At 44.4% G+C, this 27634-nt stretch overlaps 1 protein-coding gene and 1 long non-coding RNA gene across 2 annotated transcripts in view; one reads left to right on the top strand and one right to left on the bottom strand.

The window, feature by feature from the left end:
- The window catches only part of LOC148481561 (uncharacterized), a 151638-nt gene extending 136681 nt beyond the window's left edge, over nt 1-14957 (bottom strand). Inside the window, exon 1 of the long non-coding RNA XR_015871893.1 lies at nt 14286-14957. This is a non-coding gene — a long non-coding RNA (uncharacterized LOC148481561). The remainder of the gene's footprint in view (nt 1-14285) is intronic.
- Nucleotides 12965-25027, top strand: CUNH4orf54 (chromosome unknown C4orf54 homolog). Its single transcript, XM_088453211.1, has 2 exons — nt 12965-17791; nt 23393-25027. The coding sequence occupies exon 1, from the start codon at nt 13086-13088 to the stop codon at nt 17781-17783; it is 4698 nt and encodes a 1565-aa protein (XP_088309337.1). The 5' UTR covers nt 12965-13085; the 3' UTR covers nt 17784-17791; nt 23393-25027.
- Nucleotides 25028-27634: the final 2607 nt, after the last annotated feature.

Raw genomic sequence — 27634 nt, 5'->3', positions numbered from 1 at the left:
TGTGACAGCTCACTGGGTAGGTGTATTGCCTACAACAGCAACAGCAGCAGCAACATCTCCCAAAAGACAGCTGATACAGAGGCAGGCTACTCTTTGTATAACTGATTTCACTAAGAAGCATACCGCTGAGAACCTCTTAGAAAAACTCAGGGAAATCATTGCTAAATGACTTACCCCACTTGCACTCTCCCCGGGATTTGTGATTTCGGACAATGCGACCACCAATTTTGTTAGAGCATTACATCTGGGCGAATTCCAACACGTCCCATGATTTGCTCACACAATTAATTTGGTGGTGCAACGTTTTTTAAAAAGTGACATGGTCGTGCAGGAGATGCTCTTGGTGGCCCGCAAAATATCCGGACATTTTAGACATTCGGTGACCGCTTGTCGAAGATTCCATGACCAGCAGGTACTGTTAAATTTGTCCTTCCATCAGCTGAAGCAAGAGGTAGTAACTCGGTGGAATTCTACCCTTTCTATGCTTCAGCGGATGGAGGAACAGCAAAAGGCCATCTAGGCCTATACAATGGACTATGACATAGGCCGTGGAGGGGGAATGCACCTTACTCAAGCGCAATGGAGAATAATTTCCGTGTTGTGCAAGGTTCTCAAACCCTTTGAACTTGCCACACGTGAAGTTAGCTCAGACACTGCCAACTTGATTCAGGTCATTCCCCTCATCAGACTTTTGCAAAAACAGCTGGAGAAACTGAAGGAGGAGCTGAAACGGAGCGATTGCGCAAAGTATGTCGGATTGGTGGATCAAGCCCTTGATTCACTTCACCAGGATCCAAGAGTCGTAAATCTATTGAAAGCTGAAAAATATATTTTGGCCACCATTCTGGATCCTAGGTTTAAGTCCTACCTTGTGAGTTTTTTCCAACAGACCAAAATCTAAAATTATGCAAAGAGCTGTTGGTCAAAAAATTGTCATCTCTAGCTGCATGTGAAATGCCATCATCTCCTCCCTCAGTTTCAACAGCTGCCAGGAAAAAAACTCAATTTTCCTTACAGAATGCCTGCTGGTCAAGCAGATCGTTCACCAAAAAATTACATCTGGTCGGGCCTGAGAGAACTGCCTACTAGTGACATGTCTTCTACCGTGACTATGTGTGATACGGTTTCCATTCACAGAATGGTGGAGGACTATTTCAGAGATAACATCCACCGCCTGGCTTACCTTCGTTTAGTGTGCCTGGCGTCCGGCTCCCGGCGTAGGGATAATGATAGGCGTCGGGATTTCGACGCCTATCATTAGACCCATCGGAATTGCACAGTCGGGAAGTCAGCGGTCAGCATTTCGACTGTCGGCTTTCTGACTGCATACCCTTCCCAGCGCATGTCTAATTGAATTCATATAGCTCTCTCACCCACTCCCAGACCGAGCTTCCACAGAGGAGCATTTGGGAGAGGGAATAGTATGAATGCAAGGCAGACCATCGCCAGGAAGAAATCGGGCACTAACGGAGAAAATAATTATATTATCTTGTCTGTTAACCCTTTTCTGCATAGCTGTTTCTGCATCATTTAAGTAAAATTATGCTTGCTGAATAGAGCTATATGAATGTAATAAAATATACTAAAAGCCTGATTCAAAGTTGTACGCTAATGTCGCAGCTGCTGGGAATGTGTACACTGTGCTGCAATGTGAGAATATACAAATGTCGCAGCCGCCGGGAGATGTATTGAGTCGCTCATCTGCGGCTTTGCAAATCCAAGCATCTGCATACAAAGACGCAGCAACGGTCGCAGATCATTCTATGTTAGCAGTCCTGAGTAACTCTATGGTCGTGCAGAATGGCCGCCTGAACTGGGACGCCAAAGCCATGTTTTCTACGAATGGGATCGCAGGTCAGTCACTCTGCAAGTAGAGAGACGCTGTTTGTGACTACAGCAATAGACTTTGAACTAGAGGTGTGCGGTTCAGTTTCTGTGGAAACCAAACACACCCAAATCTAGGAGTTCTGTGTCGAATCAAGCCCCGTCTCGAGTCTTCCCACCAAACTCTGATCCCAAAATGAGGCAAAATGTTATCTTCCCATTGTCAGATCTCACATGTTTTGGATTGCATATTAAAATCCCTCCATCATGATCGGGTTCCATTTCACACAGGAGACTGGAGGGAGAGTTTGTGGGATTGGGCTGCAGCACTGTGAGGCACTGAAAAATGCCATTAGGAGTGGATTGGAGCACTGTGTTAAAGGGGCACTTTTTCATTAAAAAAAAAAAATTATGAGCACTATGTTAAAGGGGCACTGTATACTGTGGGCTGCAACACTGTGAGGCACTGTGTTGTGTGTTCAGGGCCAGGCACTAAAAATAAAAATTGCCATTAAGAGCACTGTGTTAAAGGTGTACTGTGTCATTAAACAAAAAAAAAAACTATAGTGGCACTGTGGACTGTGGGTTGCAGCATTGTGAGAAACTGTGTTGTGTGTTCAGGGCTAGGCACTGCGTTAAAAATACTGTATTGTGTGCTCAACCACTGTGTGTAATTAAAACATTTGTCTGTTCAGGCATTGGGGGAGATGTACTAAGCTCTGGAAAGTGATAAATTGGAGAGTGATAAACTTCTAGCCACTCAGCTCCTGTCATGTTACAGGCTGTGATTGAAAAATGACAGTTAGGAGCTGATTGGTTGGCAGTTTATCACTCTCCAATTTATCACTTTCTAGAGTTTAGTACATATAAATATTAAAATAAAATGGTTGTGTTCAAGCACTGTGTTAAAAAATAACATCATTAGTGTGCCATTACTAGGACTGCTGTGAGTCAATATGGATCAGTCGACAGAAGAACAGGAACAGCAACCAAGTACTAGTGCTGTGGTAGCTGTCAGTGATGATAGTACTTCAACATCTACTAAAGGTGATCCAGGGGAAACAAATCTAAACAATATTTCACAATGTTAAAGAAAACATCAAATTTACTGCCGAAAAACATATAATTGCTAACATTCCATGCACCACATGCAGTGGGAAGGAAAGGCTCAGGCCATGGACTTCCTTTGCGAGTGGTGGTCCTACTACTGCTGTTTCATGCATTAGAATGCCTATTGTGGAAGCTGGGGCCAAACACATTGAAGCGCCTTCGGAAACCTCACATGCAACACCTTCTCACGTTAAGTCTACTTGTGTCACCTTTAAAACAGGAAAATCAATTCACCAAAAAAAACTAAGGCTGAAGAACAAACTGTGGGCCTGATTCAGAGCCGGACGCTCTTTCAGAGCGCTCGCTCTGAATCAGTGCCCGCCTATTGTATTTCTAGAGCGGCCTCCTGGCCGCTCGCATAGCTGTGGATGACCACCCACAGCTAGTGCGTGCGGCCAGGATGATGGTCGCTATGGTCAAGACCATCGCGACCATTGGACTTGCGACGAGACCCTTGTGGTGGGTTCTCATTGCCGCAAGTCCCAGTGGACTTCTTGCTCTTACAGAGCAAGAAGTCCACCCACTGACATCACTTGTGACGGCTTGCCAGTCGCTATCCGTGTCTCGCGAATGCTCACGACAGAGCCGCCTCCGTCGTGCGCATGCTCACTGGGCCAACATCGACCCGCTTGCGAGCGCTCAGCGCTCGCGAGCGGGTCTGAATCAGGCCCTGTGTTCACAAACTTAACAAATTCCTGAGGAAAGTCTAATTGTGTCCATGAGTGCTATGTGGGAATCTGACATTTATGACACTGTACTCCTAAAGAAGCCTTCTTCCACCATTTACCGAACCCACAACAAATATGGGGATGAGCAGCAGTAAAAGTAAAGATGGAGACTTAGAAATTGAGGAAGCTACTGTGGAAGTGCAACAGGAAGAGGAGGATATTTGTGCAACTGACACTAATGAGGATGCTGACGATGAGGATGTTGTTTGTGTCAAAGTAAGTCAGCCACCAGTGCCATCAGTTCTTGCCCTTGATTAGAAGAAGGCCATTGTCATCCCTGGGCATAACAATGTCATGCCAAATCCTGACATTTGTCAAGCCATCTGTACCATTTGTGCAGCTAAAGTAAATAGAGGAAGGGACGTTAACCATCTTGGAACCTCTTCCCTGTTACATCATTTGCAGCAAGTTCATGCAAATTATTTGGGAAAATCTAAAAAATCCTGTAAAATAATACCAAGCAGTCCAGCATCAGCTAGCAGCAGCATGGATCGATCACAGTACAAGCAATCTCCACCACCAACAGCTTTATCATCAATATCCTCATTAATGATTGGAAAAGTCCTTCTGCTTCCATTTTGTGGAGGCTAACTGACTTCTCCCCTACCCAGTGTTCCCCATAACAATCCTTGCATGCTAGGGCTGTTGCTGCTGGGGGTGAATCTTCACCCCAGTAGGGTACCAAGAAGATTAGTAGTTTCAAACAACAATTGACTGTAAAACATTCCTTTGCAAGAAGAAGCAAGTAGAAAAGCTGCCATGCAGTTGTACAGCACATCACCTAAGCCATGACGGCTATGCTAGCATTAGATCTGTGTCCAATATCTGCCATCAATGCATCTGGTTATAGACAGTTATTTGAGGTCCTGTGTGCCCGCTACCAAATTCCATCTCGATTCCATTTTACCAGAACAGCAATTCCTCGCCTGTGCTGGGACATTACAAAAAAAAAACGAATTCTTGGCCTAGAAAATTCCATTGTATCCACTATCCACTAAACCACAGAGAGACAGGAGGGGTGCTAGGTTTGGAGAGACATGGGGGTAAGGCAGGAGACACAGGGGGACTGGAGAGACACAAAGGGGATGAGGCTCGGGGACAGTAAACTTAATTCTAAAGAAACATTACTAATTCAAATTGTACCAAATTAGCAAATACATTTTAATAATATAAAATTGTTTGATGAGGGAAGTTTGCATTTTGCCCTCAAGCCTCTGCTATATGATGATGACATTGGTTATATTCCTACGCAAACAGGCTTCTTCCAGACCATATGATCTCCTACGTGAATATGAATACCGACTGAAGTCACCAACTGCCCAAGGAGGAACAATTTCTTCTAAAGTTTCCTAGAGAAACCACATATAGGTAAGGCAGACTCTCAAGCAACTGGCCTGTACCTGCCAGAGACCAGGGGATGGGGGCCCCTAAAAAAATGGGTGTACCAGAGCCCCATGATTTCTACTGCCAGCCCTGCAGATATGCGGACAAGCAGTACTGGACAAACTAAACATTACATAACTGTTGCAACCCACTGGGTGGGTGTATCGCCTTCAGCAGCAGTAGCAGTATCTAATTTTGTATTAGCTTTATGTTGTGCATATATTAATGTAAAAAGCATACTAGAAGACAAAAAAAAATAGTATTTAAATTGAGATTTACATTAAGTATTATTTTGACTACTTATAGTTGGAGTGTGGCTATCATTTATCATTAAGGGCCTGATTCAGCATGGATCGCTATTCTGCTTATACGCACGCAACTGCATTGCTAATATCAGCTGTGCTATTTAAATGTTTGCATTCGCATTGCGGACGCAGCCTGACACAAGGACACTCACTTCCCCTTACTGACATCCGTACACTTGCCCAACATAGTCAAGCAATTGGTAACATCGAGTAACATCGGACCCAGACACAGAGTTATGGAAGCCCAGACCTCACTCAGGAATTGATAACTTCTGCGCATGGTATGAGTACTCAGGAGGTGTCTGTTAGCGCAGTGGATAATTTATGCATGCCCATGCAACGGCATTGAAACGCACTGGCATCCCTGTGTTCCCCTGGCCACCCTCCGTCACCACCCACAGACGACACTTCCTGTCAATCACTCTGTCATTCATCTGCGTAGCCTCTGCATACACAGTTCTGACCGCAGCGTCTGACTCGTACACATGCACTACGATGCATATGCATGCGCAGTGCAAATTAATCAACTGATTGTGTGCATATACGCAACTGCGTTCCTTGCTGAATCAGGCTTTAAGTTCTTTGTTGACAAGAAGAAAGTATCATCACTGGTGTCACTAAAAATATACTTTTTCTTTTCCAGACTCTCTTGCAACACTGTGTAGCTTAAGGCCCCCTCACACTGTACGATTTTTTACACGATTTGGTTGTTTTCGATCGATTGGAACTACCAATCGTTTAAAAAGTGCCGTGTGTGGGGATGATCATGATGCCAATGCGCGCTCTCGCTGTCGTTCATCATGGTCGCTGATCTCTTAAACATGCAGAAAGTTATTGACCTATCTTTCACGATTTGGCACACATCATTTTGTGTGTATGCACGATGAACAATGCGATGGACGATTTGTCACTTTCCTGGCTACTCCCCTCCACCTTTTTGTGCCAGACGACGAGTACAACAGAGAGAGCAGCAGCGTGGATCTTCTGGGGAGATTTGGCTTGCTGTTTCTAGTGAGTATACATAGCGCCAATGTATTCCACTGCACCACCGATTCCACTGTCACACCAATGTGAACCCACTGTACCACCAATGTACCCACTGCACAACCAATGTTAGTAACCCACAGTACCACCAATGTACCCACTGTACCACCAATGTTATTAACCCACTGCCTATCAATGTACCCACGGCACCACAAATGTGTTATTAACCTACTGTACCACCAATGTTATTAACCCACTGCCCCACCAATGTACCAACTGCACCACCAATGATATTAACCCTCTGTACCACCAATGTTATTAGCCCACTGCCCCACCAATGTACCCACTGCACCACCAATGTTATTAACCCACTGCCACACCAATGTACACACTGCCCCACCAATGTACCCACTGCACCAGCAATGTTATTAACCCACTGCACCACTAATGTACCCACGGCACCACCAATGTTATTAACCCACTGCCCCACAATGTACCCACTGCACCACAAATGTTATTAACCCACTGTACCACCAATATTATTAACCCACTGCTCCACCTATGTACCCACTGCCCCACCAATGTTATTAACCCACTGTACCACCAACTTTATTAACCCACTGCCCCACCAATGTACCCACTGCACCACCAATGTTATTAACCCACTGTACCACCAATGTTATTAGGGCCTGATTCAGGTTGGATCGCAAGGCTGTGGATGCACACGCAACCAGTCGATGTTCGCATACTGCGCATGCATCGCAGTGCGCATGCCAGCCACTGTGATTGGGTATGCAAACGTAGTGGACACGCAGCAGCACAAAGAAATGATTGACAGGAAGCACCGTATAGGCACAAGGCCCCAACCTATCAGCCTCAGTTATCAGGACTAATGAAACAAGTGGATGAGTCCCTCCAAAAAACGCCTGATATATTTGATAATCTTGGCACCCAAATCACCAGTTCTTTCCGTGCTATGGATCCGGAACAGCAGATCCATGCCGAGCGAACAATATATGAAACAGTGATAAGGGGTAAAACAAAACAACTGACCAGCACCACAAGACTGACGAGCCTCTGCCCCAGCCAGCTGTCCAGCCACTTCAGATGATTAGTCCCTTCACATCACATTCAAACCACACAGCCAACTACCAATCCACTACAATCATGGGTCCAACCCAAACCCACCCTACTCCCCAACCCAATTACCCTACCCTCCACATCCTCAGAGGCTCTCTACAGCCATGCTGGAGAAGAACGAGGAGCCACCTCAATTTTTGAAAAAATTATTTTAAATTTTATATTTGCTCTTAAAAAAATCAACAAGTTTTATCTCTCCCAATAGGTACTCTATGGTGTACAGTGGTGATGACGCAGATTGGACACGGTAACTAAACACATGGCGTAAGAACAGATTGTTGAAAGCCGGGGCCACAATCTGTACTTGCGCCATGTGTTTCTTGGCCTATTCAATCCCGCGTCTTCACCACCGTATACCATAGAGCAGCATAGCTATTGGGACAGATAAAACTTGTTGATAAAGTAGTTTTATGTGTTATGTGTGTTAGCACGTTTTATTCCTGGAAAGGATAATTATTTGAATGGATGTTGCTGCCTACAGTATCAACAAGTTTTATCCCTCCCAATAGGTACTCTATGGTATACCGTGGTGATGACGCAGATTGGACAAGGCCACTAAACACAAGGCGTAAGGACAGATTGTTAGAAGCCAGGGCCATAATACTTGCGTCATGTGTTTCTTGGCCTATTCAATCCTGCGTCTTCACCACCGTGTACTATAGAGCACCATTGCTATTGGGATAGAAAAAACTTGTTCATAATGCACTTTTTATAGTAACAATTTAAGCCATTTTCTTGCTGGGGGGCAAGAATAAAGTTGGGGCAGATAGGGGTAGGGAGCAAGGGTAGAATTCAGTTGGGGCAGCATAAGAGTAAGGAGGAGGTTAGGGGCAGGCAGTCCTGGGGACAGTGCTGTTGGGGTAGAGAAGAAGTAGATAGCAGCTAGGACAGTACTGGGGGGCAAGGATAGAGTTAGGGGCAGGCACTACTGGGAGTAGGGAGGGGGCAAGGGTAGATAGCAGCTGGGGCAGGAAAGGAGGGCAAGGATGGGGTTAGGTTAGGAGTAAGGGTAGATAGCAGCTGGGGCAGTACTGGAGGGAGGGGCAAGTATAGATAGTAGCTGGGGCAAGAAGGTGTTTAGGGACAGGCAGTACTGGGGGTAGGAAGGAGGTAAGAGTAGATAACAGCTGAGGCAAAAAGGGGGTTAAGCACATACAGTACTATTGGCAGTGCTACATTAATAATAATAACTTCTCTAAGGTCTGCAGTGCTGCACTACAGGCACAGGGGACACACACTTTTCTACACATCCCTACCATACAGGGTCACAGCCTACATACACCTAACCGTCTTTCCAGGCACAGATGCCGGCCAAGGGAGTGTAGGCAGGCATGGGGTGTCACGGTGGTTCGCTGCCCATACACAGTGTACACATCAAGGCAGCGCTTACTTTTGTGAAAGAGGGTGGCTGCACTGCACTGGGTGAGTCGGGCCTGTCCCTGCGGCATAGGTACATGGTGCTGGCGGCAGCTCCCGGGGTCAGTGCGCCCTGTAGAGGATGCAGAGGCACCGCTGGAGACTGACCTGAGCTGGAGGAAAGAGCCCTCAGCAGATCCACACGCTGCGCTGGCGGGCTGAGAGAGGGGGAGGAAGTCACTGCAGGCTGCGATTGGCTGAAGAGACTAAGGCAGTGATTGGCTGGGGAAACAGGTAGTAAGGGATTGGCTGGGGTGCTGGAGGTGCAGCTCCATTGCTGCTGCTGCACCGAGGGAGTGGGCGGAGCCTGGCGGTCCCGGTGTCTGGCTGGTCAGAGCTGTCAGAAGATTGGCTGAGGACCAAAGTGGCTGGGACTAGATGATGGAACGTCACCGTCTGGTTGGTTGTGAAGACGCCGTCAACGAAGAATGACTGCTGCGGCGCTGCACACAGTGAGTCCTGCAGAACCCACATAGTTTTAAACTTGGGTCTTAAACAGCCTGTAGCGTGTAAAAACGCGCTAGAGCGCGTATTTTGCCATCCTTGCCTGTCCCACATTATTTACACCTCCACATACCTGTCCCACATAATTTACACCTCCACACACCTGTCCCACATCATTTATACCTCCACATACCTGATAACGAAAGGTTTTTAGCTTTAAAAGTAGTTCACGGAGTCCAAAAGTCTGGCCAGCCTTGCCCTATCACATGAATACACATACACACTAGGGTTAATTTTAAGCCAGAAGCCAATTAGCCTAACAGTATGTTTTTGGAATGTGGGGGGAAACCCACGCAAACATGGGTTTCTCCACATTCCAAAAACATATACCTATGGGGTCTATTTACTAAGCAGTGTTAGGAGACAGAGTGAAAAGTGATAAGGTGCCAGCCAATCAGCTCCCAACTGCCATCTCACAGGCTGTGTTTGAAAAATGACAGTTGGGAGCTGATTGGCTGGCACCTTATCACTTCCTTTTCACTTTTCACTCTGACTCCTAACATTGCTTAGTAAATAGACCCCATAAACTCCACACCGATAGTTTCTTGGTGAGGAATTGAACTCATTACCTCAGGCCCATGAGGCAGCAATGCTAACCACTTTGCCAATATAATGTATTTATGTGAAATGATTTATAAAAATAGAACAAGCAAACTGAAGAAAGTAAGTTATATTTATGATTTGTAAGACATGTAACTATTGCCTGGATTCTGATCTACCCATCATCTACTTACCAAGCAGTGATATGCCCAGGGGTGGATTTAGGGGCTAGGCTAAACCCGAGCACAAAATTAATGACCATCCCCGCTAATAATATTATTCTCATAAATCCTAATTTGTTGAATGTCAATAATATAAAATATTGTAATTATAAGTCATTTCATATGATATAAGCACATGGAGTGTGAACGGGTCACATATCCCACTGCAGTCAGAGAAATGCCTCCGATAACTAGACAGCCACCTGCCAGGCACGTCTGCTGATTGCCCAGCACCAGCCTAAATGGTTCTTCAATTCCCCATTAACTACAAAATATTTTCACTGTACCACATGCAATCTGCAGTGGAGTGTGGACCGGTAGCACATGTTTATTAAGTTTCTTATATAGCGCAGCAAATTCCGTTGTGCTTTACAATTTGAATCAACATTAACATTTTACTGGGTTGTAAAAGACATATATACATAAAAGACATACATAAAGGTAAGAGGGCCTGCTCGCAAGCTTACACTATATAGGGAAATAGGTGTTGATACACAAAGATAGGTGCTACATATTGCAAATTGGTCCAGCCCGATAGCAGATGTTCTTGGTGGGTTGTATAATCTAATCACACTGGAAAGTTGGCCTAGATTTGGGGGGATGTCAAATTGAAGAAAGAGAAGATGTGACAGGTGTTTACTATAAGAAGGGAGTTGCAGATGGCGTGTGGTATGGTACAGTGCAAGTTACTGGGAAATTTTGGACTGACAGTAAATAAACATATGAGTGCTGCCCAAAACAAGTGGCGCCCCTAGACACGAGTCTAGTGTGCCTAATGGGAAATTCACCACTGGATAAGCCTAGAGCTTCAGTATCCGCTGGAATAAGACTTAAGCAAAGTTTCCCCGTATTTAACAAATGCTAAATGGCTGAAAATTCACAGATTTATCCGGAGCCAACACATTTTTCACATTTTACTGCCGTCCTCATTTATTACCAAAGGGTCTATTTATTATTAAATATTTGCGGCATTTATGGGGGATAGGATGCTGTCAGATTTACCAAGTTCTGAAATGTGAAGCTTTTCGGAACTTGGTTCTCGCAGCTTGCGCCATCTGAAGATGGCATAAGTGCTGTAGCCTATGGGCTACACATCGCAAAATTTACCTGGAGAGGGTCACATAGGAACCTCCCCCGGCAAAAGGCCGCCATGCATGTGTGGTCTGTAGATCGTGTATGCGCAGGATCCCCATAACAGAAGTGAAGAGACCGCTGACGAAGTCACTTCACTCCCAGTATATTGTAGGGATGGGCTCCTTACAGAACCTCTGTCCCTGTGGGTGCAATTTGTTACATTCAGGCGCTATGATCTCATCCTGCAATGCGATAATAAGTGCTAATATCGCGCCCAGATCGCATTGCAAATGCGATTATTACTAAATGGGCTTTCAAGTATCAAGCAGTGAAATGGGCTTCTTTTCGCTACTTGGGGTAAAAACACAACACCATCTTAGGATGTCGCTATAGCAACACAACATGGCCACCAAAGAAAATAGTCTTCTCATCCTTGTAGAAGATGCTCCTCCCCCACTGCTGTGAGGCTTACGGTCCCATTTATCAATGTTTACCTCAAATATTAAGTATCCCCAGTATGTATTGAGGGAAAGCAGCAAGTATCTCCGATACCTGCTGTGATCCCTCCATCACCGCTGGCAGCCGCATCCTACACAGGTTTCTATGGGGAATGCGATGCTGCCAGATTTACCAATATCAGGAATGCGATGCATTCCGGATAGTGGCCACTGCAGCTGTCATCTGAAAGTCGCGTTAGCCGCTGTAGCCTATGGGCTACACCGCGCATAATTAGCCGGTGGAGGGATCCACTGGAACCCTTCTTGCACTGGCCGGGCAGCTCTCCGGAGACATCGCAGGGACGGGCTCCTCTTGGAGCCCGTGTCCCTGCATGTCCAGGATGATATATCCGGCCGGTATGATCACATTTTTCAATGTGATCATGGGCGGTACTGTCATCCTCTGATCGCGTTGCAAAAGCCATTAATAAATGGGGGCCTTATTGTCTTGTGCCAATTAGAGGAGAGCATCTACTGGACATTAATGGCATTATTGGCTCATGTAAGCACAGAAAAGAGATTGGGAGAAGGGAATTTTTTAATCAACATTAAGGTGATGCAGAAGGCTGAAAAAACATTGTTAGGGAGGCAGCTACGCATTCACCCACTCTGATGTCCAACACATTGATAAGTTACGTCACAGACATGCGACATATTGTTAAATAAACCCTTTAATGGCAGATAAAAATAAGTATACCATTGCATGGATGACAAATAAAAAAGTTTATCCACTGATTTTATGTTACATTTTAGTGAAAGTGGTAGGTGAGGGTCTCGGTGAATTACTGTTTATGTATATGATGACACATTTCATTTTTTATGAACTAAATAATTATGGCTATAGTAATATGTATTGAAATTGTTAAAACCTGTATTTTACTCTCCAGGAAAGAAATATGTCAGTGCTTCCAGCTATGAGGCCAATGTCATGATTTTCTAGGAAAGCTGATACCTTCAAATGATGACATGCACGATGCACCACAAGTTATTCTCATCTCCACAATGATTCCCTTAGGTATTGGTGAAGCCAGGACATGTCCAGAGGGCGAACGGAAACTTTTTATAGACGTAAATAATAGGTGCTCTCCTGTGCTGCCCGTGGGTGCAGCGCTATGTGGTAGGACAAAGCTGGGCACTACAAAGGAATAGGGTAATAGGGAGCCCCCTCCTCTGCCACACACCAGGTCACTTAAAACTCTCTGAGAGTGACGTGTGGATCCCATTCAGGAAAAGAGGAATTTCCCATCTGCATTGCCTTCATTTCTGGGGGCAGAGAGCGGGGCTGTAGCTCTGCTCTGCCGGTGCCACTCAGACTGACGGCTCGGCGCCCGGCGGCGACAAGCAGCAGCAGCAGCGGCCATGCAACAGGCAGCCAACTGGCAGAGGAAGAGCCTGGACAGAGGGGCAAAGCTCGACCAGGAGTCGAAATACGTGGAGATACCGATGTCTGGCAGTAAGGCCGGGGTCACCATCACCGTGAGCGCCCTGGCAGTGGGCAAGGTAGAAGGCACGCAGGGGGAAGGGGTGACCGGGTGTAAGCAGACCTCTGCAGGGGGGGAGAGGCTCAGCCGGACAGAAGGAGTCAGTCCCGGAGATCATCAACTGGGTTCACAAGTACCTGGCGAGGTCCCAAATGCAGGGGGCAATGGGGGACTAACGGAAGGATTACAGCCCGGCACCGCCGCCTCCTGCCTCACCTCCACCACCGACATGCCCCAGCAGGGGGGCGCCAGCGACGAGGCGCACTACATCACCACCCACGAGATCCAGCTCTGCGAGGCTGCTGACCAGGAGCCAGACTACCCCGGCGGCTTTGGCCTGGCCCCCACCAGCACTTGGAGCCAGACGGCGGACAGCGCCCCCTGCGCCTTTCTGGAGTACGCCTCGTTTGACAGCCAGGGAGGGACCCCGAGTGACGAGGAGGACTGCAGCTACTACCTGAGCACAGCCGGCAGTGACCCAAACCCTGGCACTGACAGCCTGGGCAGCACCGAGCTGGTCAGCACTTACTCGGAGAGCGACACCGCCACCTCCCCGAGCAGCAGCAGAAGCAGCACCAGGGAGAGACCGGCAGCCAGCCCGGACGAGCCCACAGCCGGGACCCCCGTGGGCCAGATCCTCCTATCAATCAAAACAGCATCCAAGGCTATAAATGACCCTAGCAACGTGCAGCAGGCACAGCAACACAGCGCCCCTGCTGCTGCCAAGCATGAGACAGACATGAGCTACTGCGTGTCCAGAGCCACCGAGAGCAAGTCAGCCTTCCGGCAGCAGCAGCATCACCTCTGCCACCAGCAGCCCCATCTCTCCGATGCACACAGGCTGGTGGCCATACCGGCGCGCCTGCAGGCTCGCAGCGGGGTCCATGCAGACATCTCCAGCGGCGCTTCCAGCGCAGTCAGCGAGCTAGACGATGCCGACAAGGAGGTGCGCAGCCTGACATCCAGAGCCTTCCGCAGCCTGGCTTACCCCTACTTTGAAGCCATTAATTTCAGCTCCAGCGAGTCCACGACTTCCCTGTCTGACCAGAACATCGGCATAAACAGCTGGTCCACTTACCTGGACTGGAAAGGGGCGTCCTTCCTCTCACAGAAGGCAGAGCAGACCCTGCACCAGCACTCAGCCACCTCCAGCTTTGGTGTGAGGAAGATCGGCAAAGATGCAGCCAAGGAGCAGCAGGTGTATGTGCAAGCCAACAAGAGCAAGGCGTACGAACTTGTGCTCAGCGAGGTGGCAGAGAAGAAAGCCAGCCCGGCATGCTCCTCTAAGCGCATCCACCAGTCCGGCTCCAGGGTTGTAACCTTAACGGAGACCCTGAACTTCAGCAGCAGCAGCAATGTGACAGCAGGGCAGCCTCCTGACCAGGCTCCAGGCTCAGCTTGCACGGATGGGGTTACAGAGCCACTGCCAAAAGAGCCTGCGACGCCTGAAGCTAGCAGCAAGCACATCAGCGCTGCAGCAGAAGCCATGGAGGGGGCTCACAAATCCAAATTTGCCTCCAGCCTACTGAAAAATGTTATTTCGAAAAAAATGCAGCGGGAGCAGGAGTTTAAGATGGAGAGAGGGGAGATCAGCGACACCTCACAGAAATCCGCTGCCAGTCTACCCAAAGAGACCGAGGGACTGTCCAAGGAGAAGGGGCTACAGAGGCAGAACTCCAGGTTCTCAGAGACGGGCTCCGACTTCACCTTGCTCAGCAGTGAGGACCTGGGAGACTTTTTCGATGCTAAATCTGGGACACCTAAAGATTTTGCACCTGGGGATGGCAATTCCAATAAGCAGATGTCTCCCTTCGAGCCCCACCGTGAGGAAACCATCTGTGAGATGAAGAAAAGTGCTTCGGAGACCATGAAAGGGATTTTCCTCCGTAGTCAAAATAGTGCCTTCAGGTCATGGAAGGAAAAGGAAATAGAAAAGATGGAAAAGAAGATTGAGGAGACAGTAGCCAAAGCAAGAAAGATAAAAATACCACTGGAAAGAGACTGGAGAGCAGATTTAGGGGAGATATCTACTGTCAAATCTACCAAAATGTCTCAGTTATATGTACCTGGCATCCAACACACACCCAAAGAGAAGCAAGTGGAGAAACAAGCTACCAAATACTCTGTATCTACGTATGCCCACCAGAGCTGCTTGAGCCGGAATGACAATGACTTTAAAAGTGAAAAACTGCATATCCTACAGGCTTCTGCCAGCAGAATGACTCCCATGATCACCCCCAAACCTCAAGAGATTAAATTAAATTTAGGATTATCCACCGAGAATAAAGATAGCCCTTTTAATATTGCCAAACTGCTGACCCCAAATCTAGCATCCACTGCGGCCAGTCTGTCCAAGGCAGCAGAAGACCTGAGAAATCAAATCCCTTCCAGGGCTGAGGTTCTGGAGAAAATGCCCCAGTTTCTGGTTAGAGACGTAAGAGAAGCCAAACCCAAAGGGCAAGGTACGATTCACCAGGTGAGGGATGTTAGAAAATTGCTTAAAAGTTCTTACAGCCAAGACACAGGTGACAGTGACAAGGGAAGCGTAATGTCTGACCACAGTACCACCGATCAGAAATCAAAGATGTCTGTGGCATCCAAGGCTTCTTCTTCAGTGTCTCCAATTGTGATCACCTGCCAGGCAGTGAAAAGTAAAGAGGATGGTGAAAATGGACAGACTGATACTGCAGCAGAGGGAGAACTGGGCCTTTCACCTGCAGAGACAGTCCTGGTACACAGAGCTTCAGGCAGGCTCCCTGTTGCCACCATAGCGCCCAACAAAACGGGACCGAGAATTCCTGTGGTAAAGATTGTGTCTAAGGCATCCAAGTGGAAGCAGGAGAAGCCAAAGGATCCAGAAATAAAACCGGAGCCAAAATCTCCACAGTCACAGGCAGCCCTCGAGAAGTTGACTGCTGCAGTGAAAACTATGGAACAGCTCTATGTGTTTGACAGGAAGGAGTGGAAGCGCAAAGATGAGCCACAACTGCTCACAGGAAGCCACGTCCTTTCTCTCATTGCCTGTGAGGAGGCATCTGGGGACAGGAAACTGGTGCCAGTAGAGGAACCTAAGCCTGGGCCTACTGTGATTGAGGATTCCCGGAAGGCAATTGCTCCTCTAGTCTCTAAAGCTCCTGAGCCCCTTGCACGCCGGAATTCTCACCCAAGCCTAGAAAAGAGCCCCCTGAAGCCACCAGTCATAGAGAACAAAGCACCACCCAGGACTTTCCAGGTGTCCAGGTTTCGGGAAGGGAAGAAGCAGGGACAGCCAGACAAGAACCTGCCCAGCAGAGGGACTAGTAATGTAAATGTTCTCACGGTAAGCGCTACCCCACCAAAGAGCAAGCAGCAAAGCTTGGAGTCAGCTCTGAATACCAAAAATAATCGACCACAGCCACCTACTTCCCTCAAGATACCTCAAATGCCTGCTGAGGAGCCCAAGAAGGCTGCATCAACTCCTCCACAACCTCCGTCCCTCGTGCGGAAAGCCAGCGCTGACTTTGAGAACTACCTCACTATACCGGTAAAAGTGACTGGGGAAGGGAAACCACCAGTAACTTCAAGTGTCCGTGAGCAACCAACCAACAACAGAGAAGTCACTACAGGCAGCCGGGAGACCTCTGGAAATGCTCGGCAAAGCAATGCGAACAACAAAGAAAACACTTCAAACACACTAGAAAGCGCTGCAATTACCAGAGAACCCACTGCTATAATCCGAGAAGCTGCAGCAACAATTCGAGACTCAGCAGTGCCAGTAACCCTCCCAGTTTCCAGCAATAAAACCCAAGCAACAAGCCCCAAGAGCCCTGTAAAAGTGCCCAACGACTGGCGCAACAGGGTGAAAGAAGGCATCCAGCCCACTCGAGCAGCATCAGTAGGCTCAGAGCCCCAAACCCCAGACTCTGTCCCACCAGCTACTATATATCATCATCCTATACCACCGGTGGCCATGGCAATGCCCAACACCCAGGGCCCCATTTATTACTCCCCGCCTATGCAGTCAGCTATTCCTGCTGAGATGTATCCCCAAACTCAGCGAAAAATGCTGGTGGACTTAGCCACAGGCCAGTATTATTTAGTGGATACCCCTGTGCAACCAGTGAAAAGGAGGCTTTTTGACCCTGAAACTGGACAGTATGTGGATGTCTCTGTGCCTCCTCCTCCTGTTACCCCTGTGCCCTTTCATATGCCACAACTAGCCCTTAGCCCTGGTGCATATGGACCCGCATATATGTTTTATCCTGGGTTTCTACCCACTCCTCCAACAACTCTCCTTCCTTCCAACACCCTGCAAACACAGCTTTCTAACCCAGGCAGTGAACACACATATGAAATGCCAATGGTAGAGGGGTCATTACCAGGGGATTTGGGTTTCTCTGAGAGCCCGTATTATTTAGCCACAGGGTCTGCAGCCCCCAATGCATCAACTGGACAGTCCACTAATATCAGGAGAGGATCCTTAAGCTGCTCAGATGGAAAGCAGGTCATCAGCATCTTATCCCAGCCTGGGCCCAGGATTGTGGCTCCACCTTCCTTTGATGGTACAACCATGCGTTTTGTTGTGGAGCACAGATGAAAATCCAGGTAAATTTGTTATCTTTATCATTCTAAATCAGGATTAGGCAACCTGTGGCTCTACACTGTTGCTCAATTCCGAATCCTAGCATCCTAGGAATTGTAATCCCACAATAGGAGGACTGCCATAAATTGCCTATTCCTGTCCTAAATACACACATAGCTGTGAGAGTTAGAATATATTATATTCCGTTTTTCGATTTATACTTACGGCTGTAAATTGCTATCTTTCTAGTAATGGTTAATGGTTTAACTTTATTTAAACAATTATATTTTTCATGGTTTGCAGACCTCTCTTCCTGATAAAAAAAAACATTATTATTCATTTACATCTGCTTAGCTTAGCACAGGAATTTTCACTTTTTATTGTCAAGCTCTTTATTATTTACAGATTCTTTTTCATAATGTTATTATTAATAGCAGTAAACATATCATTATTATTTGACACTTACAGGGGTATTCAATATGGGTGCGATAACATAGTTTTTGCGTTAATATCGGAGGTATGATGTCATTATCGCAGGTTTTAGTTTTACACCGTATTCAATTTCAAAGACTTATCCCCGTTTTTTATCAAAGACTTTTCAAAACTGCGATAAGTTTTCACCATTGAATAGGTGTCGAAAAAAAGTGCAGAATTGGGGTTTAGGGGTGCAGGCTTAAAAAAAAATGGCCTGCACCCCTGGTACTGACATTTAAAAAAGAACTGTGTCAAAAAAAGTTTTAAAAAAAAATAGGGACACCCCAAAAAATGAATTAAAAAATTGGGGTGAAAAAAAAAAAATGGGAAAAAATTGTTTAACAATAGGGAAATAGGTTCAGGGCTATTCTGCAAGTATGCGGTAGATGTTTTCTAGAATAGAATTATAGCGGCAGGTGCACAAATGCAGAATTTTAAAAACTTACTTTAGGGACATAAAAATATGCTAGTACCCATTTTCATGTACCCATAATTTGATGGGACCACTTTAAAAAACGAAAAAAATAACCTAAGTGCTCTTCTGCATCACTTCTTCAATGTCGGAAAAAAAACACCTGCTGCGGCTATTTAAATCCCCGACTTTCAATTAAAGGCTAAAACGGGGGTACCCATAGTGATCCCTCATGTTTTTACTACTTTAGGGGGTCTTACAATTTTTTTAAGGAAAAATTCGTAACTTTCCGCAAATCCAACTTCGGAGTTTCCCGTTTTCGTTAATTTTATATTGAATACGGGTATAAGCGGGAGCGCGCGCGTTAAGCAGGTAAAAACTCCGATATGAAACGTTAACTTCGACAGTGAAGTTAACGTTTCATATTGAATACCCCTCTTAGCATGATAAATAGATTAGAATTGTTAGTTTCTGAAACCTGAAAAGGTTGACGATTAAAGTCACGATTCATGTTAATTTTTTTTTTTTTAAATGATCATATAAGACATACTGTAATATAACATTAAAGCCTAGACTTTTTAAAAATAAAACAATTCAAAATAAAGGCAATCTAGATAAATTTTTAAAGCAGATATACTGAATAGTGTACTGAATGGGGAGTTAGCCTTCCATTGTTTTAGAATCTGTAGCTTTACAGAGTGTATCCTATGATTTATGGGGGCCTATGTATCAAAGCTGGGAGAGAGAGAAAATTTGGAGAGATATAGGGGCCCATTTATCAAAGTTAATTTGAGGTAAATTTTCGGGGGTTTACCTCAAATATTAAGTATCCCCCGGATGTATGAAAGAGGGACCGCAGCAGTATCTCCGATACTTACTGCGATCCCTCCATTGCTGCCCGCAGTCGCCTCCCCCATAGGTTTCTATGGGGGATGCGATGCTGCCAAATGTATCAATATCGGGAATGCAAAGCATTCCCGATATTGGCCCCAGCAGCTAACGCTATGTGAAGATAGCGTTAGCCGCTGTAGTCTATGGGGACCCACCGCATTTCAGCCGGCGGAGGGATCCCCCAGATCCCTCCGCCGGCAATGGGTGCCGCTCATGTGCAGTCCGCGGGACTGCGCATGCGCAGCAGTCCCGCATGCACTCTGGCCACATCGCAGGGACGGGCTCCTTTCGGAGCCCGTCTCCTGTATGTGCCGGATAGTACATTCAGCCGGTATGATCGCATTTTGCAATGTGGTACGGTACTGGATGCCCTGATCGCATTGCAAAATGCGATCATTAATAAATGGGCCCCAAAGTGCTAACCAATCCGCTTCCAATTTACATTTTGCAGACTGTGTTTAGAAAATGATAGGAGCTGATTGGTTGGTGATTTGTTTTTTACAATTTTATCACTCTCCCAGCTTTGATAAATACCCCCCATGGTGAGGTAAATAAAAATAGTTTATGTATTTATGTTACTGTCTGTTTAATGCTTGCTTCCGTTTAGTTGCACCCTAATGTAGTGTTTAAGCATCCTTTATCCTCTTGCAAATTTTACAAACATGCTCTTCTCCATTGTTTTGACTGATTTAACCTATTACTGATGGCTAGTACTAGGAAAGTTGATTTTAATTTATTTACTCACACATATGCTCCTCATCCCCTACAGTTGAAGGGTGTGGTATGTTAGAGCGACAGTTCTCATGTCGACATGCATCAGGTCGAAATGGTTGAAATAGTGACATGTTTATCATCATCTTCACACGGAAGACATGTTGACAGTGGTCACTAACCGACGGCATTCTGAGAATGTTGACATATTACATGGCGACATTTCAGAAGTCGACATTGTGAATACAGTATGTTGACATTCTGAGTGACTGGATCTCGTTGAAATGACTAAACACAAAAACTAAAAAAAATACAAAAAAATAAAAATATACAATTTGTATCTGTGCCCCTGGACTCTATACCAACATAAAAATTTGAGTATAAAACAAATATTTGACACTGCTACCACATACACGCGTGTGCGTGTGTGTATGTACAATTTGTGAATGGATTTTCAGTTCATAGATATTGATGATTTATGTTAACAATTGTTTTATTATAACAATTCATTGTATTGTTTCTATAAACATTATTAGCTATTCTGAACCGTTTAAATCCTTCTCTAAATCAGTCTGGGGTTTAGATATATAGCACTCCATTGTTACTTATAAATAATTCTACTTCAATATTATAATATTTAATAACTTTTATATGTGTAAAGTTTTCCAAACATTGCTAGGAGTGAGTCATAATTCTCCTTTTATGCAACTCCCAATACCTGCTGCTGTGACTTATTACAACACAACGCAAAGCTGTTCTTCAAAAGAGAGTCATAGTCAATTTACTGTTTTGGAAATTGTATTTTTTTTTATATACTTAGAACTTGCTTTTTATGTTCTTTAGGAAATAACACATTTTTTTTTCTATTATAAAGAGTATATTTTCCTTGCTTGAATGAGACAACCACCGGTCACTAATAGCCCTTTCACACTTGCAGCAATAGCCCGAGTTATTGCACGTGAATGCACAGCAAGCCGGGTTACTGTGTAGTGTGAAAGGGCCAGGTTGAAATAAGCTGGGTCGAGCGACCTGTAATTTCAACCCTGGTAATGAGCAGGGCTGAACACGGGTTCAACCCAGTACGTCAATGCGACCCTGGTTCCGTTCACAGCATAGGAAGAGCCGGCGCTTGGAGATTATTTCATCTCTAAGCACCTGCTCTGCACATGATTGCGATGATTTCATCAACCCGGCATTAAGCCGCATCGGGCCACCAGTCTGAAAGGGGTCTCTGCCGGGTCGCACCCAGGATGGACGCGTGAACAAAATCCTTGGTGCGACTTGGCATTAAGATGTGAAAGGGGTATTATAGATCTAATACAATGAAATGTATAGTATAGGGCAAAATCAATCAATAATCTGATGAGAGTAGGAGGACATTTTTAACCCAAATGAACTGGATAGAAGTTAATTGAAGAATATGAATTACAACTATATAAGTGTAATGATCCTACAACTGTGCTTGCACTACCAATGTGTTTGCTTCGCCAGGTCAGATATTTGTGTGAAGCAGTCACTTGTTTTTTTGATATATGATCTGATTAAAAAAAAATCAAATTAGAATGAATTGGAATGCATTGTGTCTGTAGTTGTATATTGCTGCTGTTAATAAGTTTCTAGCTGGACAGGTTACGTAATAATATTTTATGCGTCTGCTATTTTTAATGTCCCAGTTACAATAGAAATTAAATAAGAATGACAGACAGGTGGTAAAATTGTAAAATAAGGTACAAATATATGGTACATTCTCCTGCTAAGCACACCTAACCCAAGCAGTCTAGATGGCAATACTACTGTATAAATCTCTTAAGTTTCAATCAGTTTTGGCCCTTTTGATGCCCAATATGACCAACATACAGAGAATTGTTGATTGAACATACTGGCTTGTCAGTAAAAATTACTGGCTGTCAGCAAGCAATATTTCAATACTGAAAAAAAAAACACAGTTATGATCACTGCAAATCATTCAGGGAAGCCTAATGGAAACTTCCCAAAAAAGTTCTTATAATTTCAGCTATTATCATCGTGTACAGACCCTGCAGAGGCTAATTGCATTCCACAATTATTTTGATCCCTCAGTGAGCTGTTTAATTAATGGCAGGCAATGTCTTGTTGAAACATTAGAAGACTCTTATGGAGCGTACACACGGTCAGATTTGTCAGACTTGTCAGATTTGTCAGATGAACGACTGAACGATTAAACGATTTGAACGATTTGGACGATTTGACCAAAGTTTTGAACGATTTGAACGATTGAACGATTTTTGACTGCATTAAAATGAATGGAATCGTCCAAGTCTGACTGCAAACCCATCAGATGTCAGATATCGTTATCTGACAAACGGGAACGCGCATCGTTGATCGTCCATCGTTCAGGCATGTCAGATATGAACGATTTTTCATCAGATATGAACGACTGAACGATTTTAAAATCGTTATCGTCCATATCTGAAGAAAAAATCTGATCGTGTGTATGCACCATTAAGCTGCATACACATGTAAAGATATTCTGTCCAACCATCCAACTAGTTGATTGGTTGGAATGAAAATCTGGTAATGTATGGGAGTAAGTGATGATCAGCAATTTGCTCCTAAATGCCAGAAAACAAATGAAAATGGACATCAGACAAGTTTGTTAAATGTTTGATCTAAACAATTTGTTCAAACAACAGTTTTTGTCCATTTTCCGGCATTTGGGAGCAAATTTCTGATTGTCATTTGCTTTCATACGTTACCAGATTTTCATTCCAACCAATCAACTAGTTGGCTTGTTTGGCAGAAAATCTTTAGGTGTGTACCCAGCTTCAGTACTAGTTGTGACAGGAACCTGTTAATCAACAGCAATTTCACTGTATGTCATCACCTGTAGTTTTGAAATTCTACATGTTTTTTCCAATATCCATCCATGTTACCACTTACCTGGTATTGCCACTTATCATTTTCTGTTTTAGATGCAAGTGACTTTTTGCAGTTTTAAGGCTGCCCTGTCAAACAGGGTCTACATGAGTGGGTAATGTGACAACATTTTCTGCTGAGCTTGAATACATCAAACTTATAATAAACATACACATTTTTTTTATGCTATCTTCAATTTATCCTATATTTCTGTTAACTGAACTCTTTATTGTCCTTACAGTGAGCATCTGTTTGCTGATTCGGACCAAGTTCCACAGAGTGTAAGAGGATGTGGGACTTGTACAAAGTTGGTGGGCACGACTAAAGCTTGATACATAAGCTTTGCACATGTGCTGTGACACAAAATGGGGTGCCTCTAAATAACACATGTCAGAAGAGCCAGCGGAGAAGGCAAAATCACATCGTGTGGATTGTGTGAGTTTGGAACATAGCATAGTTAGCCAAAAATAGATTTCCATTGAAACCTGGAGTGTTTTTCTTTTCTCTTTTTTTAATACATTGTTTTACTTTGCATAACTACAGGAAAATATGTGATCTCTTTTGGGTAAGCTTTGTCACAGTGGCATTGATACCTGTATGGTGTTGCCTTTTATTGACACTAAAACAAACAATATTTGTTTGACTGCTGTAAAGACTGTGAACTGAAATACTATCTCATTGCTCAAATACATGCGGTAGTCTGTCATTTAAGGACAATCCCCTAAGCAGGGTAGTGTGTGTTCTATGCTACTGGCAGTAATGTATTTCAGAATGATTGTATTACTATGTACCATTATCACTACTATGATGTGCTTGAAGACAAACGTTATGATGTACAATATGTTATTGTGACATGAGCAATACCTGCCTCACATTATCTTGTGCCTTACTGAATGTAACAGTATTTACAAGATCACTGTATGCATGTGACACGTAACGCTGACTAAACATTGTATGTATGTCATTTATAAATATATTATCAAGGTCACTAAGCACTTTCTCAAGCAATATTGTCTGAGTTCAGCATGGACAATCAACTCCAAAGTAAAACATAAATAATACATTGCCTTATATAAATGAAAAAAGATATCTGACACGTGGATCATGATGGAAATCATGTTTCCTAAGCATAACAGAACTCTTGTGAGAGATTCCTATTGAGCCTAATCACAATAAATACTTAGCTATGAAATATACAGCAAGGTTAAATGTAACACAGTGTGGGGGATTCAGTTAGCAGCGGTAATTTACAGCAGGCTAATTGGTCACCGGGGGCTATTCAATTACCTCCACTTAACGAGGATTTCTTTTCGGGTCTCATGAGACCCGAAAAGAAATCTCCAAGTGTGCTGTTGTCGGGTGATAAGTCACTATTCACGGATTGTGGGTGCTAACACATGATAACTTGTGTTAAAGACCGTTAACACAGGTATCGGGGAAAAAGGAAGCCTAATTGAATAACCTCAGGCGATAAAGCCAGTGAATATTTCAGTTTTTTACCCGGGATAATTGATCAGGCTAATTGAATCTCCTTCCAATGTGAAAATTTTGAGTCTTGGAGTTCTAAAATACATTTTCAAGGTCCCTGCATCTGATTAGCAGGGTGCCTGCGACCAGTTGCGCTGCTTTAATGCTGCCCGGAGCATCAAAAGGACACACCAGACACTTACCCTGCAGTGTACATAGCTGTCCGTGTAACTCTACATTATCTCATGCTGGTGGCTCCGCCCCCTACAGTGATGGCACAGGGGCGGTGCCAGCACAGGACATCAGGGAACCCTGATCAGCTGCAGATTGATCATAGAAAATAATACAATAAAAAAAATAATATCTTAATTTCTGTGTAAAACTGCAATTCTGAAAAATAAATCTTAATGAGAACACTCTGTTTTCTGGTGCAATATATATATATACAGTATGTATATATACACTGTGTATATGTGTATGTATATAAATATATATATATATCAATCGAACATATAACTCTACATGGCAAGTAATATAGCTTAATACACCTTTCACAATGAATTAACTCTCCTTTCTGATTTTTTATTATATTAAAACTACCTATTTTTTTTTTTCCTCACGGAAATGGCTACTACTCTTGGTTGATGTTTTAAATATGCAATGTGCTGCTGCGATATTCAGATGTGCACATCCCCGATAATTACGGTAGCCCAACATTCTTAACTTTCCTACACACTTCTATGGGGTGCGAGGGAAAATTGTCAATGTTGGTGGCCATGAGGTGCCGATGTTCTAGCCATTCTATATGCTTTCCGACAGCACTTGGACACACAGTAATTTAATTCCCCTCTTAAATGCTGGTAAATTGGTGCAAAGAAAACTGTTGCACTAACCAACTATTGCTTGGTTGGTGTGAGTAGTGCCCTCACTAGATCTGGCGGCGCCCTAGGTAGCACTCACTTCCTTATCAGGTGGGAGGTGTTGATGGCATACTCTGCTACTCAGTGGAAGTGGGCCAATGGGTTGTAACATCATACCCAAGCACTTCATACTCACAGATGGCTGCTTCTTCTCCATGTTGGCAGAGGGTTTTTTATGTCAATCATTCAGTGTTTTAGGTGCCCCTATGTCAGCTAACGGTTGTGGACTAGGGGCCTGATTCAGAGCCGCTCGTAAGCGGTCGCTCGTTCGCTCCGAGCGATGTTCGCACATCTGCGCATGCGTATGGGTTGTAATGCGCCAACCAGTCAGTGCGGTCAGAAATTGTGTGCTCGCAAAATAGCGAATGCCTGCTAATTTGAGTGACAGGATGAGGCGTTTGTGGGTGGTAACAGGGGAAGGTGCTTGAAAACGGGGAGTGGAGATCCGAACGCAGGCGTGCCAAACGGTCAAAACGGGCGTTTTAAGGGTGTGCATCATTAACAAACAGCGTCATCGACCACGTCAGTTGGTTGCCTTTTAGCCTGAACTGCTCGCATGATTGCAGTGGGAAAATGCTACCACAAGAATAGCGAGCAGTTCATACGCCTTTCGATGTACTCGATTAATCTAATAAATAGCGGAGATGACGTATGATGCGAGCAGCCAAGGGGCGTCTTTACAAAATAGAGAGCGCATGTTTCGGACGCTCGCTCAGACATAGAGGCGTCAACAGACCGCAAAGAGCGAGCGCTCAATTTAAATAGCCAGCCCCTTTTTCTGAACGAGCGTGCGCAAATAGCGTCCGGCTCTGAATCAGGCCCTAGGTTCCCATAATAGTAGTGCCAATCCTGAAAGGTATTGGTTAATATAATTTCTAATCAATTATTGTTGGCTATAATTTTTTTTTTTAAATGTCTGACAATATGCGGCAGTGACAGGTCTCCTTAGCATAGGTGGCTGAAGCTGTAAAACATCCCTCCAAATACTTAATTTGTTCATGAATAAACACTGAAAAGGTTTACATTTTTCTATATTCACTTTGGACCATTTATACAGTTTAAATCCCCTTGCCCAAGGTATACAAACATTCTCATACTCCCAAGTAATTAGCAAAAAACAGAAGCATATCACTCCAAATCGATGTCCTCTCTGATCAAGGTCATAGTGGCACTGCTACATGTTTATGGGGAAGGTAACATTACAACCCAACGGCACCTGTCTACTAAACCAAATGCCTGTTTTATAATCTGCCACTCAGTAAACACATAATTAAATGTATATAATGCATACGTGCCGAGAGGGCTGATTTTCAGGTGCCAAAGAGATGTGGTCTACCAGAAAAAGGATGTAGCTTACCAGTTTTTGTGTTTTGGGCAAGGCCTAAATTGTCCAGAAATTTCTATCAGAAATGTTGACAGATATGTTAAATATCAACGAAAAATATAGTTACCAGGTAAGGCATGTGATATGGTATTTGTAGATCAGTACAGAAAAGAGATACAGATACAGATGTGTCCACATAAATCTTACTTGCAGCGTTAAACAACCCTTCTAGTCACTCCATGTCGTGGCGTGACTCGGTAGCGCTGAACGTCTCTTTGTGTGACTTTTTACCTTCAAATATGTGTTATTCACAAAGTGATATGAATATGACACACCACACGCAGATGATTAAAATGATATTCAGCATGTCTATATTCTGTGTGCGAGTGCAGCTGTATATGCATGCGATATGCAATTTACAGTGTCATAGCAATTGACACTAACGTAGCATTTTGCATGCAGATACACTCCCAGACACACACATAGTATAGGCATGCCGCATATCATTTTAATCAGCAGAAGCTGCGTGTGTGTCATATTCACATCACTTTGCAAATAAGACGCATTTGAACACAAAGTCACATGAAAAGTCTCTCTGCACTCACATGTTATGTTTAACACGACTTGTAGCGCATGGAGATAAGATGTATGTGGACACATTTGTACATAAATAATATTCATTATTTAAGTAAGTATATCAATATAAAAGAGTTAAGGTGCCTATCCGTTAACAGACATAGAAACGACAGCACGATTGCGACATTGTAATCAT

This window comes from Taudactylus pleione, unplaced genomic scaffold (assembly GCF_031769625.1).
Source record: "Taudactylus pleione unplaced genomic scaffold, aTauple2 ptg000573l, whole genome shotgun sequence".
Classification (NCBI taxonomy): Eukaryota; Metazoa; Chordata; class Amphibia; order Anura; family Myobatrachidae; genus Taudactylus; species Taudactylus pleione.
Note: the sequence above shows the minus strand (reverse complement) of the source record. Positions and strands in the feature narration are given on the sequence as shown.